The 14,731-nt window shown below is 35.8% G+C and overlaps 1 protein-coding gene across 3 annotated transcripts in view; it reads right to left on the reverse strand.

Annotated features, from left to right (window-relative positions):
• The window catches only part of LOC111319351 (uncharacterized), a 59,488-nt gene extending 48,583 nt beyond the window's left edge, over positions 1-10,905 (reverse strand). Inside the window, exons 1-7 of one of the 3 annotated variants that reach the window (XM_088731199.1) lie at positions 10,819-10,905; positions 6,813-6,905; positions 6,105-6,378; positions 5,467-5,590; positions 4,544-4,603; positions 3,664-3,721; positions 1,793-2,010 (exon numbers count right to left, since the gene is read on the reverse strand). In XM_088731199.1, the coding sequence (XP_088587325.1) occupies positions 1,793-2,010; positions 3,664-3,721; positions 4,544-4,603; positions 5,467-5,590; positions 6,105-6,376 (732 nt within the window). In that variant the 5' untranslated portion in view covers positions 6,377-6,378; positions 6,813-6,905; positions 10,819-10,905. Of the gene's footprint in view, positions 1-1,792; positions 2,011-3,663; positions 3,722-4,543; positions 4,604-5,466; positions 5,591-6,104; positions 6,379-6,812; positions 7,483-9,419; positions 9,631-10,818 lie in introns of those variants that run through there. The other 2 variants (XM_088731198.1, XM_088731200.1) reach the window with 2 other exon arrangements.
• Between the last annotated feature and the right edge of the window lie 3,826 nt (positions 10,906-14,731).

Raw genomic sequence — 14,731 nt, forward strand, 5'->3', positions numbered from 1 at the left:
AACAACTCAAATTGGATCGCACATATCAACTCATAACTAATTTCTTCATGTGGTGTCCCTCAGGGTTCGGTCTTAGGACAGCTTCCCTTTTTACTTTAATAATATAAATGACACTTACCTCTGTTCCAATAAACTTTAATTTTTCTTATTTGTGGATGACACTAAGATTGTCTATGCTGACAAGGACCTCAAGTCTTCAGAACAGATTATCAACGCTGAACTGAACAATTATTTGCATGACTGGCGATAAATTGACTTTGAATGCAAACTAATTAAATCTTGTAATTTTTCTCCCTCAACAAAAGAGAATATGTTATTCCCCACAAATAAGAATATTTGACAGTGAAAGAAATAGAAGGGTCAGTTTAGAATATGCAAGTTTTATCAAGTATTATGCATTTTAAACAATAAAAATCTTCCTTGGAAAAACCAATTTGACGTGTTAATTATCACTAAAATATGTAAGACCATAGGAACTATTGCCAAGCTGAAATACTTTGTTCCATCATTTGTACTTATAGATATTTATGAATCCTTAATTTTACCGTATTGAACTGCTATGGACTTGTTACTTGGAGTAATGTGTCTAAAACTTATCTAGTAAACAAAATTGTTATTCTCTAAATTAAGGAAAGTATTACATTTAATCTATCTTGTTGATAAAGAAGAACATGCACCCCTTATTTGAAAATGTAAAAATTTTACCTGTCAGTACCTTCTTATATTATGACCTGTATGTAAATTAATGATGTTCATAATGACTGTGCACCTTCTAACATCATGAAACTTTTTACACGAACTTTAAACATCCCCACATATACTACTTCCTCATCAATGTCACTACTCTTTAGCCATAAGGTCTTTTCACAGGCTGATGGAATGAGATACCTTATAAATACAACAATTTGTCCAAGAAATCCTTCAGTGTGTTTGTGTGTGTGTGTGTGTGTGTGTGTGTGTGTGTGTGTGTGTGTGTGTGTGTGTCTATTCACACTCTGGTAATAAATGCAGACAGATAGCAGAGATCTCCACATGTAACCAAAATCAAGAGTTGTTTATGTAATTGAAATTCAATGACCAGGATGTTTCACTGCAAGAAACCCTAAGGGTGTCATTACTATTGACATGTTATAATTCACAATCTGGCAGGCTAAAGAGTTCAGTTTGAAAATACCTTTTTGTGCACAGCTCATTCAGGTTTTAATATTTTACCCCGATTTTCCTTGGAAACTATAATAGGTAAAATCAACCATTTTTACCATAAAATTTTTTTTATCAAAATTGGCCTTGAAAGTCTACCCCATCCCTAACATATTTTAGTGTTTTAATTTTTTCCAAAACCTTTTTATTTTCTGATCTGTGATCTGATCTGTGGTCCAGTCTAGGATCCAATCTGTGATCTGGTCTGTGATCCAGTCTATGATGTAATCCAGATTTTGTCAATGCTGCACTATAGGCAAACTCTGCAAGATTTCATTCTCAAAATCTTCTTCCAGAAATTTTTTATTTCATTTTTTATCAGCAGACATTCCCAAATTCAATACATATATTATTAAATTATCTATTTTCTGATTTTGAACTTTCCTTCATTACTATTTCCTAAAAACTATTCCACTAATTAATACTTATTGTGAAAAATTATTTCATTTTAACATCAACTTGAATGCCTTTTGGTTTGTTTATTAACTTGTTATCTTCAAAATATTTCAAAATTTTCCCAAAGCCATTCATCTATTATTTTATATTATACTACCACCCATTTCATTCATTCTTAATTTTTGTTACTGATTACCTTATCATCAGGGCTAGAGGTCCCTAAAGTTGCACATGTATATTGCTGGTTGACTTCAGTAACATCTAACTGTGGATAACTTTGACTCCCTTTTGCTGTGAATGTCTCCATCAAAGCCTGTTTATGAGATGCCTTCTTCACTTCCTCTTTCTCAGAGATTTTAACACTCTTAAATTGAGATATAAGAGTGGTATTCCTTGTCTGCTCTTGTAAATCATCTACAGACAAAAAAATCATATATTTAAGTCTATTTCAAAATATTTAATTTTTTTCTCCAATAACTGAATTTTCTTGAGCATATGATGCATTACATTGACTTTTAACCATTTACTTCCTGATCAAAATGATCTTTTTATAGGCTACCAAATAATGAGCCTTTTGTACAATCATGTGTTTCTGACAACTCAAATAGAGTATCCATAACTAGTTCTGTTATCAGCAGTGTTCCCCTCTTTATACCCGACATAAGTTTCAGTATTACATGGCTGTTATCAGCTTCACTTGTGCCAAATCAATTTTCATGGAGAGTGGACAATACCTTGCTGTCTATATTGTCTCCTAGCTATGGGTTACCTTTTTAATAATAATAATAATAATAATAATAATAATAATAATAAATAATAATAATAAAAAGTCTTTATTCCATCATAAGATAAAACTACATATCTTATGTTACAGTGAATTTGGAAAAACTACAGAAATCTACATACATATTATGAATTAAAAAGTATGTCATTACAATAAATGGAGCTTAAATATCAACCTATTTACAAAGGTGTTCATAAAGCGCTGTGTATTAATTTTTGGGTGCGCGCAGCCTTTTTTCCTAAGATTGTGTACATATGTCTTTTGGACAGGAATGATGTCTTACAGGGGGTGGCAATCCATTGATTTTAGTTTCTTCAAAATGTTTCGGTCTTGTTTGTTTAAAAGGTTCTTGATTTAAACTGGAAAGGAGATAGAACCGTGTTTATGACATCGGTCTAAAAAGCTTTGTACAACCGTGTATCATATATTTGATCATATATTTGATCCCAAGACAATTTTTTTTTGACCCAGTATTTACTATGCAATAATTAAATACATGAGAAAACTTAATAAATAAGGGTGCAGGACATCCTAAAAAACCATAAGGGCTTGCCAGATAAAAATCCCATGCCAACTGATACCTCTCAACCAATTTCTCACACATTGCTAATGTTTAAACAGGACTGAAGTTTCAAATTATATGTTAGAGAACTACTTACATTCACTCATTATAGAGAAACTAATAAAGAGGAGAACATGAGGGGGGGGGGGAGGTTCAAAGTACTGCAAAACCACAAACAAAATAGAACAAACTGTTTATTGAAGATTATCTGGTATGTAATGCTTATTTTGTTTGACAATTAACCACAGGTTATCAAAATGTAGTAAAGAACAAACTGCAACACCAGAAATGGTTTATTTCACTGAACACCATGAATTTGAAATTGTAAACAATGCACACTGTAAGGTCTGAGATCACTGCAACACTGCAATGCGAGTTGTTCTTCACCTCAATACCTCATTCAAAAAGGGGTCAACACCACAACACCAAAAACCCCAACGTCCCCTCAATAAATTAAAGGTTGCAAGGGAAAAATGTGACTTAATGCACAATATTTCCATCTCTACTCTGTGAACCCAAGAACTGCTGAAAGCAACACTTCAGAATGTTTGTTAAATGCCATGGGTGAGACACTTATGAAGCAAGGGGCATAATGGGTGAGTTGCTAGACATTAAAACACTAGTAACATTATAATCAACTTGTTGGAGGTGTTGGTTGCGGTGGTAATGGCGATGTCATTTGAACCAATTTTGTTAGAACACACTGGTGAAAGTGTAATACCTGCTCCTGACTGTCCTGACTCTGTGGAGAACTGGCTGGAGTCTTGCATTTGGTCTTCCTGGAAAAAAATTGAAAAAAATATATAATTAGATAGTAGAGCATTTCTCCTTCTATCCTTAATCTTTTTTAACAAATCCCTGAGTCTAACAGATTAGTCAGCTTATATTAGGAACTTGTTATATATATTACTGTTGCTGTAGTAATGTAAGCTACTGTTATCAATGATGAAAAAGTCTCCTACCTAGAGCATGTTTTAGTTTACTCTCATGTGATTTGCAAGGAAATAAAATTTATCTCAAAAACCTTGTATGCATTATAATTTGTCAATAAAAGAAAATTTGATTGAGTGATGGTTGCAGAAAAAAATGGTCCAAATTTATAAGGTTTGTTTTTTAACAGAATATCATTATCAACTCAAAACAAGCAATTTTATTTATTTAAAAAACAGAAATGCTCTAGCTCTAAGCAGCAAAAGCTCAGGAGTTTTTTTTCTTATTTCACAATGGAATGACCCCAATTCCTATAGATAGGTAAATGGGAGACTTAGCCAAACCCAAGTCAAAGCTGCCAAATTAAAGAGTATATTTTTCAACTCCAGGCAGTCTCCATGTTAAGTTAGTATCTATATGCATGATGCACGATCCTCGCAGTAGATAGCGCTATTTGTGCAATAGTGAAAATCAGACCTGAAAAAAATCAGGCCTGTACGGGACTCGAACCACTGACCTCTGCGATACTAGTGCAGCGCTCTACCAATTGAGCTAATAAGCCAACTGGGAGCAGGCCGTTAAGTCGATTCACAATAAACCCGTGAAAGTGATAAATGAGATAGAATAAATATATGAAGTTCATATATTTTGAACTGCGGTCTTCAAAATACCTTTGTCAGAGGAAATTCTGAGTCTGAGGAGTAAAGGCCTGAGTCTTCACCTTTCTCTTCCTTAAAAACAAGTCAAAATGTCATTTACATAATCCTTATTTCCAGCAGTACATTCCACATATTTCATAAGGAAGCTCAAAATGGATTTTAAGAGGTACAGTTTATTTAAGTCGAACGATAATTCTGTAAAATTAAGTAACAACAGTGGAGGGCAGCAGTGAAGTCACCATGGCAACAAAGCCAAACTAACTTAGGTACCTGTCAAAACAAACACTAAAAAAGAGTCTGGAATCAATGCTTACCAATTAGTGGAAAGAATCAAAAGGGAGGGAAACAAAGCAAGCAAACCTAGAAATCAAGTAAAGGCACAGAAAGTTCCCCACAAACCTCCCTTGAGACCCCACATCTCACAAGTGAGAGTGCTGCATTGACTTGGTTTTAACCTGGCCTAGGCTACAATTAGTCTTATTTACCATACTTATATCTACGCATGACATGCTAATTTAGGTGGCTCTGAACTGTATGTACAGATTTTTATAAAAGTTTGAAGGAACATGCAAAATGTGGTAACTATTTTGTAAAGAACAGCTCCCCTCCATCAACTGTGGGCCAACAAATAACTGACAGGCCATTACCAATTATGACCGACAGGTGATACGATGAGGGTTATTGGAACAAAACTTTGAATGTGCTGTATGTATCTTATTCTCAAAAAGCAAAGTATGTCAAATCACACCACAGTGCTTTGCAAATGACCTTTAGGGCCATTATATGTCCCAAATGTGAAAATGGATATTCCAGTAAATCTCCACCTGGTAAAGTGACACAACATTAACCAACATAAGGCATTAAATACAGAGCAAAGTAACACAAAGAACTACTTAAGACTTTGCAAAATGATGTACTGTCTGAGTAAGACGAACCTTATAATAGACATACAACACACTATCTCCCTTTATCATACTGTTTGTATATCCTCCACTCCAGATACCACACTCCTCGCCAAAGTCAAGTTTCGCTTGCCCAGTTGCCCTGGCAAAATAAAATCTGCAAAACAAAGTTAATTATAAGTAGAGAGGTCAACATAAGTTGTAATAGGTGAATCAAGGATGAGGCATCAAAATGTTTAGCTGCATGACTTAATGTAATGCGTACTCTCTTAAATTTATTTTCAGGTAGTGAAATAAATCACTTGTTCTGTACTTGAATGTTGAAGATAGAGATTGCCAGCCCTTGGGGACCTTGTGGTAGTTTTATGATTACAATTATTGTAATTACAAGTACCCTATATTTGCAGCTTATTAACCATGGATTATCTCCTAATTTATCAGTGAGCAACTGTTAATTGCTATAGGTAATAGGGCGTGGTAAAATGCAGACTGCAGACTACAGACTGCAGACTGTGCAAATCATACTGAGTGGGGAATTATTAAGAATTACTTATTCATTTGATAATTAACCTTCCAGTCCAGTACACCTATCATTGTCCCTGAAAAACTTAGTAGACAATGCAAGCTTCTAATATTAAGGACTTTTAACACTCATGACAACAAAATATTACCTTTCAGTGCAGGCAAGAATTGGGAAAGTAACCCTGAGCTTCTGCTCCATTTCTTCTTTTGTTGAGCTTACTGTAAATAAGATTTTCCCGCGTTTTGTCTTATCTTTCTTTATCTTTGCCAAAGTTATTGTTGTTGGCATCCATACTTCACTTGATCCAGGCTTTCTATTGACATCCTCCTCTGTTATAAGCGTTACAGACTTTTCAATGACATCACCAGCAGCTTTCCTCTTCCTCTTTTTAGGAGGACATTCGCACTGATTTGTAGCCATATCTTTTTTGAAAAATGAAGTTTAATTAACTGAAACAGTAAAATAGGGCATGTCTCAGCCCAACCCAGCTTGTCAAAGAACGAAAAATCCGTATTCACAATTTTAAACCAAAGATTTCTAATATTTGGTGAACCCTTGCCTAGCAAAGGCAGAACAGTCTACTCTAAATCAGTATGAAGGAATGATGCTATTTCTTTCTCTGGGAAGATATCAGATAAAATCATCCAGAGACTTTGGGTGTTTTCTCATATAGAAAGGAATTGAAATATCTGGAGGTAATAAAGAGAAATGGACTACTAAAGCTTACAGAGGGGTCAGTAAATAGAACCACTGACTAGATACCCTTTGTACCAGCATTCTCTATATACACCTCAACAATTTGAATAAAAACATTTAGCTACATTTCTTAACATCTCACTAAAGAAGAAACTCTCACCTCCTCTTATATCCTGGGCAGGCAGTGTTTCAAACTTCTGCTTTCTATAGATTGCTCTTTTTAGGAGCAAAGTGTGTTTGGGCTTCCACAGATCTAGTTTAGGCACAAATGGTTAGTTATTTAGAGGTCAACGCCTTGCATTTGAGTATTCTCTATAAAAGGGTTGATTTCATTAAATTCATATCCTTCCACTGTTAGCTTTTGGCCCTTAATTGACACTTCACAAAAATAACTGTGCAGATAACAAGTTCCCCTAAAATGAGGATTAAACTTTGTTTAAATAAGGGGCATAAATGAAGTTTTCAACCACTACATTTTACCAACAACTAAATTGATCCCAGTTTGGGCTTTCCACACATTGGAGAGTAACTTGTTGATGACAACAGCTAGTGTAGAGCAGGCCAGCAGCCCTTAGAAATCAAAATCCAGGCCTGAAGTCTAATTGTCCAGTCAAACCTATATTTTCTCAGACACAACCCCATTTTGGCCAGAAAAACATCCATTGCATCTTATCACTATAAAAGTGCCCTCCTTGACATGATATTTAAATACATTTAAATATGAAACAAGTAAATTTTCAGAGCATTTTCTGACTGTACATGAGCATCCATCTCAATGCAGGAAAAGTGGTACAACCAAAACAGTCTGTGAAATCAGTATTACATCTACATCTTTTATTGGTTAAATTTTTATACTTACCTAGGTTATGAAGTTAATGAAATTAACTCAGGCTTGCAAACTAATTGATTCTCAAAGTAATACAAGCTAAACAAAGTTTATTTACTGCGACAGAAACACAAATAGCATCCTTGTCCGCTGATTTGACATAATTTGAGCTCAGAATGACTAAGCTTAAGCATCACATTGTTTCACTGCTACATCTTATTGAAAGGGGCAAAGCAAAAATGTGCAATCACATACAGCCAGAAATCTTACAACCAATACAAATCCCTTATTAAAACTTCTTGGTCTGGTACTTAAGTATCTGTCTTCTTCTCAAGTCTTTGAACCTTAAAATATTAATACTTGAAACTCTACATATTTTCCTTACCATTATAAATGACTGGAAAAATTGTCAATCATCTAAGGACTGGACAAAAACTTTTTTTGACTGGACGTTGTTCATTACGCAGCTCTGAATGGGCCCTTACATGAAGAAAGCTCAAACCCCCCCCCAAACAAAAACAGTTTAGGGCCATTGAAGAAACAAATGCCAAGGAATTTTTCAAAACATTTTTTCCTATGCAGAACAATTACATCTCCTTTTCAAAAAGTAAGGGAAACACTGCCTACCAACCAAAAACCAAGAGGCACGTGAACTGCAAATAAAGAAATTGAATTGCAGAAAAAGTAACACAATGTACTACTCAACTGGCACCTTAAGCAGGCACAGGCTCGAAAACCCCGTCCAAAACTGAATTTTTAGAGGCTTCTTTTTCTACAATTTGTTAAATTTCATTTTACCTAGAAGGACTGTTTTGTCAGGTCTTGCGAGAGTTGAATGATTTATTCATTGGCTTGAGACGTAACTGAAAAGTTCACATTCAGTTAACTTTAGCATCTCTCAGTCACTGTAATTGTGTTAAAGTTGTAAAAACGTTTTAGCTTTAGTCTTTAAAAAAGTAAATGTTAATTTGCAACCGTTGATTACACCTCTAAAATTCGATCCGAAAAAATTTCTCTCCTTCCTTCTGTTTTACTGAAACCAAGCAGTTAATAAGCACGGTGAAAATTTTTAGAACAACGTTACGACGCTTATATAAGAGCACAAAGGGGCCATACAATCTGTTTGTGTAGCCGACTGTTGTTTTATCGTGAATGTACCAGATTTACCGTTTGCCTCACCTATAGTGATATACTGCTGACTATGTAAATAAATCAATGATAAATAACCGTTGAATTACTTTACCTGCTGTGTATAGTCCTTTTGCCCCAAAAATGTTTTTTTTAGCGATTTTGAAAAAGTCTGTAACGACGAACTCAGACTTTTTCACTCAGCAGACAATTTTATCTTTTTGCAGCGGTAGTAACCACTGAAATTCTAATAACTTATTTTATATGTGGAGGGAAAAACCCCTTCATCGATGTAACAACTTAAAAGTGCAATCATGTTCCCAAGCTCTTCAACGCTTTGGTTGCAATTATGAAAGGCACTTACCGCGCCAGTAATCATATCTAGCATGAAGCATAAACATGCACTAATAAAATGGACACGTGATCAGTGCTACGAGAACGCATGTAACATCCGCATGACCCCTGCTGGCAGAGGATTTGATAGTAACACAACCAGACAACAATTTAGCAGCATTACGGAGCCGTGATTAACTTGAACTGGTGGGCAACAACCAGGGAAATTTAACCAAAACTCGAGTATGTGCGTAAACATCAATCAAGTAATGTCATATGCTCTCTTCAACTTCGACATGAATCCTGCGATGAGATTGTGTTTTCCACCTCTATTCCATACGCGTCAATATGATAAAATTATCGTGACGAACATTTTTGCTGAACAAATCACAAGAGTCAACACCCTGTCTCATAGTCTTTGTCTGTGATACTCTGAAATTACAGCTCTAAAACTTCGCAGAATTTGTGTTTGAAACTTACCATTGCGGCCGGGCTAAATCCTCACTTAGCGTACAGATACAAGAATCGAATCTGGCCTAAAATAAGGACGTTATCTAATGCCAGGCAATTCTAAACACGTCTGCGAGGAAAATCGATAAGTACTTCCGTCTAAAACATTTTGAAAATGTTTCTTAAGGTATCGATCCGCTCTATGAATTCTGATCGAAATTGATGAAAAACCCCCACAACACTGCTCACGTAGCCAGTCTAGAACATTTGCGTGACTTTTGTTATGTGACGAGCAGCGGATAACTTAGAAAATATGAATGATCACATGACCAACCTATAACAACAAGCGGACAAAAGAGATTTTATCAGTTGTTACTCTTGGTATTTCAGTTTATCAAGGCTAGCAGCTTGGTGTTTCACCATTTTTTTGAGATCATTCACCACTTTTAAGGTTACCGTGCACCTTCAGGGGTCTCCCGCGTGCAAGCGACGTAGTGCGTCCGGTTTATAGGACTGGCTATCAAACTATACCAAAAAATTTGAAAAAAAATTAATTATCGAATTTTTCGATACTTCTAAATGCGAGCGCCCGAATCACCTTTTAAGAGCTGCAAGTCAAAGGGAATTTGTTTGATTTCTCTCAAATTTTGACAGTAGCTAGTTTTACATATAAACAACAAAAAGATGTCTCCGTATTTTTTATTTCTAAATACTTTTTTTTCAAGAGCGATTTTTGTACATTCACTCCACATTTTTTTTAATCCTATTTCAAAAATGTTCTGTAACTTTTCACTGAAATTGAATATGGCAAATCGCAGACACGTTTTTTTAGCGCTTTGGCCCCGGAAACGGAGGAACACATTACTTAAGAGAAAAACAAAATTCGCTTTAACATCTAACGTTCAAAAGGTGATTTGGGCGCTCGCATTTAGAAGTCGTGAAAAATTCGACAATTCATATTTTTTCAAAATTTTTGGTATAGTCTGATAGCCAGTCCTATAAGCTTTAATTTGATTGGGGGTTTGGATATCTACAGTTTAAACCGGACGCGCTACATCGCTTGCACGCGAGACACCCCCTGAAGGCGCACGGTAACCTAAAGATCTCACACAAACTGAGATAACCGTGACCTGCTGCAAAGTCCTTCTTGCTGAAATTTCTCGTCACGGTATTCCACTCCGAAATCAAAGCAATATTAAAGCGTAGAAGATTTTGTGAGGAAAACTGCAATATTAATAATCTCATCGATGCTTATATACGCACAAGTCGCCGACTTCTAGCATACAACATATATACTAATATGATGCACGACATTTCGGTCAAAACTTCCGCCATAAACTTTTGAAAGAATTTCCCCAATAAAAAAGATATTGTTGTCCTTTTACGGGTCGGAAATAAGTACAAAAAGAACTATGATGCTATTTCTCACCTTTAAACGCTCTTGAAGCTTCAAAATCAGCCTACGCACTGATGATAAACTGCTTCGACAACCTTCTTAAGAGCGATTAGATAAAAGTTGTTCACGTGGTCAGTCTAAAACATTTACATAACTTTTGTTATGACGAGACAAACAGCGGATGACTTCGAAGATATGAATGATCACATGACTAAGCCATAACGACACACGGACAACAGAGATTTTAACGCAGTTATTATTCTGAGTATTTTATTTCATCAAGACTAACAGCTTGGTGTTTCACCATTTTAATGCTCCAAAAAGGCGGCAACAAGGACAAGTTCAGTAGAAATAATAAAGACATTGTTCAATGAAAGGCAACTACAAATGTTCATGTCATGTTCCGCAAAACACAGTTTCTACGATCAAGCGAGCACGAATCGATGGTTAAATTCAGAATAATATGAAAACCTCATTCGTCTGCATATTACCACGATATATTTATTTTTGCCCTTTTTTCTTCAGAAAAGTTTCGAAGTCGCCAAATTCTAGTATACAACATGTACTCATGTGATGCACGACATGTCCGTCAAAACGTCCACCATAAACTTTTGAAAGAATTTCCACAACAAAGAGATATTTTTGTCTGTTTACTGGCCTGAGTGAGTAAATTACTGGTCATGTGATCAACTTGTTTTCGCATTCCGGAAGGTAACGACCAGCAGGGCCGGGTGGTTCAAAGCTGGGTAAGATAACAAAGGGTCTGTGTGAAATTTGATTTCAGATTTAAAGGCTTTAAAAGAAAACTCCTTATAGCTATTTTTCGCTACGATTTGGTGATTGGATGCTCTAAACATAATAGAGAAAATTTCTACGAAAAAGGCTTAGAAACCCGGGTTGAAATTTAACTTTGAGTTAACGCTAATCGGCCCTCGAACAACTGGGCCAAGGCAAATGTAACCATAGTTGGTAGAGGGGAACACAGGAATGCGTCAACGAAGTAATGGCATAATTGCTAAAATACGGTTTCTTAGGTGGAGCCAACACGAATCGGTACTTCATTTTAAAATATTTTTCGTACTTTAGCTATTTCCGCGCTCTTAAAGCATATTTTCTGCCGTTTCTCTACAACAAAGACGAATAGGAATTGGTATCCAATATAAAATTATTCTCGTACTCCAACTGCCTCTGGGTTATCGACAAATCTTTTGAATTACCTTTCTCTTTAACTATGACGGGAAGCCTAAAATGTAAGTGTTTTCCACCTCTATCCTTTTCATACCCTTGATTATATTTAATCGATCGTGACGATATAACGAACTGATAACAAACACTCAGTCTGAATTTCGATCACCGGGAAGCTGACAGTCCTGAATCAATTCTGTATCAGTGATGAACGTTTTTTCCAAAACAAGCCTCAAGAGTCTGAACTCTACGACATAGTCTTTGTTTCTGATACTCTGAAATTACACATCATTATAGCTCTAAAACTTCGCAGAGTTGGTGTTTGAAACTGACCAAAGCGACCGGGCTAAATCGTCACATCGAGCATAAAAATACAAGAATCAAATCTGGCTTAAAGTAAAAGGATTTATCTGATGCAACGCATTTCCAAACATGTCCGCGAAATTTCCAAACATGTCTGAAACACTCGATGCCCAAAATCTACCTCAACTACTACATTGCTTTACGCCAATTTAAAAAACTGCCCTGTAGTGCCTATCGAGCACTTTCCCGAACAGAAAAAACCAAACCGAATTTCTGATTCTATTCCTTTACGACCAGAATAGTAATTGTAAAAACCCTTCCCATTTCTCACCTTCAGAGGCTAAGCTCAGCTCGATCCGCTCTATGATTTAAGATCGAAATATTGCTCATGTGGTCAGTCTTAAATATTTGCGTGACTTTTGTTACGACGTGACAAGCAATGGATGACGGAAGAGGAAGTGGATGAATGATCGCATGACTGAAGCTATAACAACACGCGAACAACAGAGATAGGAATACATATAATAACATAATACGTGATTATCTCTCTCTGTAAACAGGGAGATTTTATGCCACAATCGTTCTCGGTATAATTATATGATTAATTATGTATGCAAACTAATCTAAAAAATTAAAAAATCAAAAAGAGAAAGGTAATGTATTTTTACGTCTACAGTATATCTATCACCGACTGAAGCAAATTACACCGTCAGTTTACGGCGTTAAACCCTACATTACATATATCACCGACTGAAACAAAAGAGGCCGTTAATTAACGGCGTTAATCCTATACAAGAGCCAATTAGGGCTCTTGTCCTATAGTATATACATTACCGACTGAGATGAATTACGCCGTTAGTTAACGGTGTAAAATCTTCCAGTATACTGAATTATCCAATGTTCTATCTTACGCCTTAGCTTGCTATTTCTTAGCACAGTTGCCTTGGTAGGTCTTAGCTTGAAAAGTGACGGGGTGGGTGTTTGTAAAATATTTCTCGGGGTAGTTCGACACGACAAGTCATCGATTCATAATTGGTTGTCTGAGAAGTATGACAAAAAATAGAATTAGAACTAAGTTCGTCATTCTTCGAAAATTTCGTCGATGGAAATGCTAAAAGTGGCAGAAGATAGTCAATACAATGAAAATAGAAACGATCGATTCTCGTGAGTTTGTTGTGCTACAAACACAATTTGGTTTTCTTTACATACATACATGCATACTAACTTTATTGGAACTCCCTTAAACAGGGCTTTTCAGTCATAATAAACTAACTAAACATATTTACACAAACAATTTAAACTAAAATTATTTCTTATAAAACACATTTTTAAAAAGAGTCTTAAAACTATCAATTTCTCTCACATTCTTAATATTCTCAGCTAGCCCATTCCATTCCCTTGGACCCCGGTAGTAAAACCCCCTTTGTCCCGTTGACAGTCTACATCGGGGAACCACAAAACTATTACATCCCCTTGTATTCCTAATTGTGAACTCCTGAACGTTTAACAAAAAACTTAGCTGAATAATCTAGCTGGAGCTAGACCATTTACACATTTAAATGCTAAGACCAACTTATCAAATAGAACTTTCTCTGTAACATCTGACCATCTAAGAGATCTCTGATCCTGAGAGATATGGTCAAACTTCCTTAACTCTATTACAACTCTCGCTGCAAACTTCTGCACCAACTGTAATTTGTGTAGATTATGTTTAGACGTCTCCCCCACACTGAGGAACAATTAAAATGATTTACGGAAAACAAAGCTCTCGTAGTAAACAAGTCATTCTTAATTTTTGATAAAGCCAAATCGTTTTATAGTATAATAAATCCTGTATTAACCAAGCTTTTTCGGTCAAGACGGCTGAATATTAGCCTCATTCTTTTTTCTCATTTTTATGGACCTCGACTTCGTCTCGGTCATAAATATGCAAAAACAAGAACTCGGCCAATATCCTGCCATCTTGACCTCACGCTTGGTTATTTTAATAACGCATACATATGAATTCGAAGTTCTTGTTCGCTGGATTCGTGTTAGCATATGTCGTCCACCCAGGTTACTATTTCAAGACCCTTCATTACCGACATATTCCCTCAATGTGTGAATATAGTCATAAGGCTTAATCGGACATTTTTAGCGTTAACCACATTTTATTTTGCCATTTTCAAATTTTGATTGTGCCGTGGAAGTTTAAATGTACAACACCCCTAATGACACTGTCCCTTTTCTTGGGTACACATCTCCTATTTTTACGACACTGGGTCCTGATGTGGCCAAGTACTCCACAATTGTAACATCTCTCTGCAAGGAAACAAAGAATAATATATAAAATTTAGTATAATTTCAGAGCTGAGCAAAGAGTTTCCAGCAATCTGATTGGTCGAGCGGTTCCTTCTAGGACGCTATATTACCCGCTCCGCGCGGTTTATATAAAATGTTAAAATAAAAGTTACTAAAA

Source organism: Stylophora pistillata, chromosome 8 (genome assembly GCF_964205215.1).
Source record: "Stylophora pistillata chromosome 8, jaStyPist1.2, whole genome shotgun sequence".
In the NCBI taxonomy this organism is placed as follows: Eukaryota; Metazoa; Cnidaria; class Anthozoa; order Scleractinia; family Pocilloporidae; genus Stylophora; species Stylophora pistillata.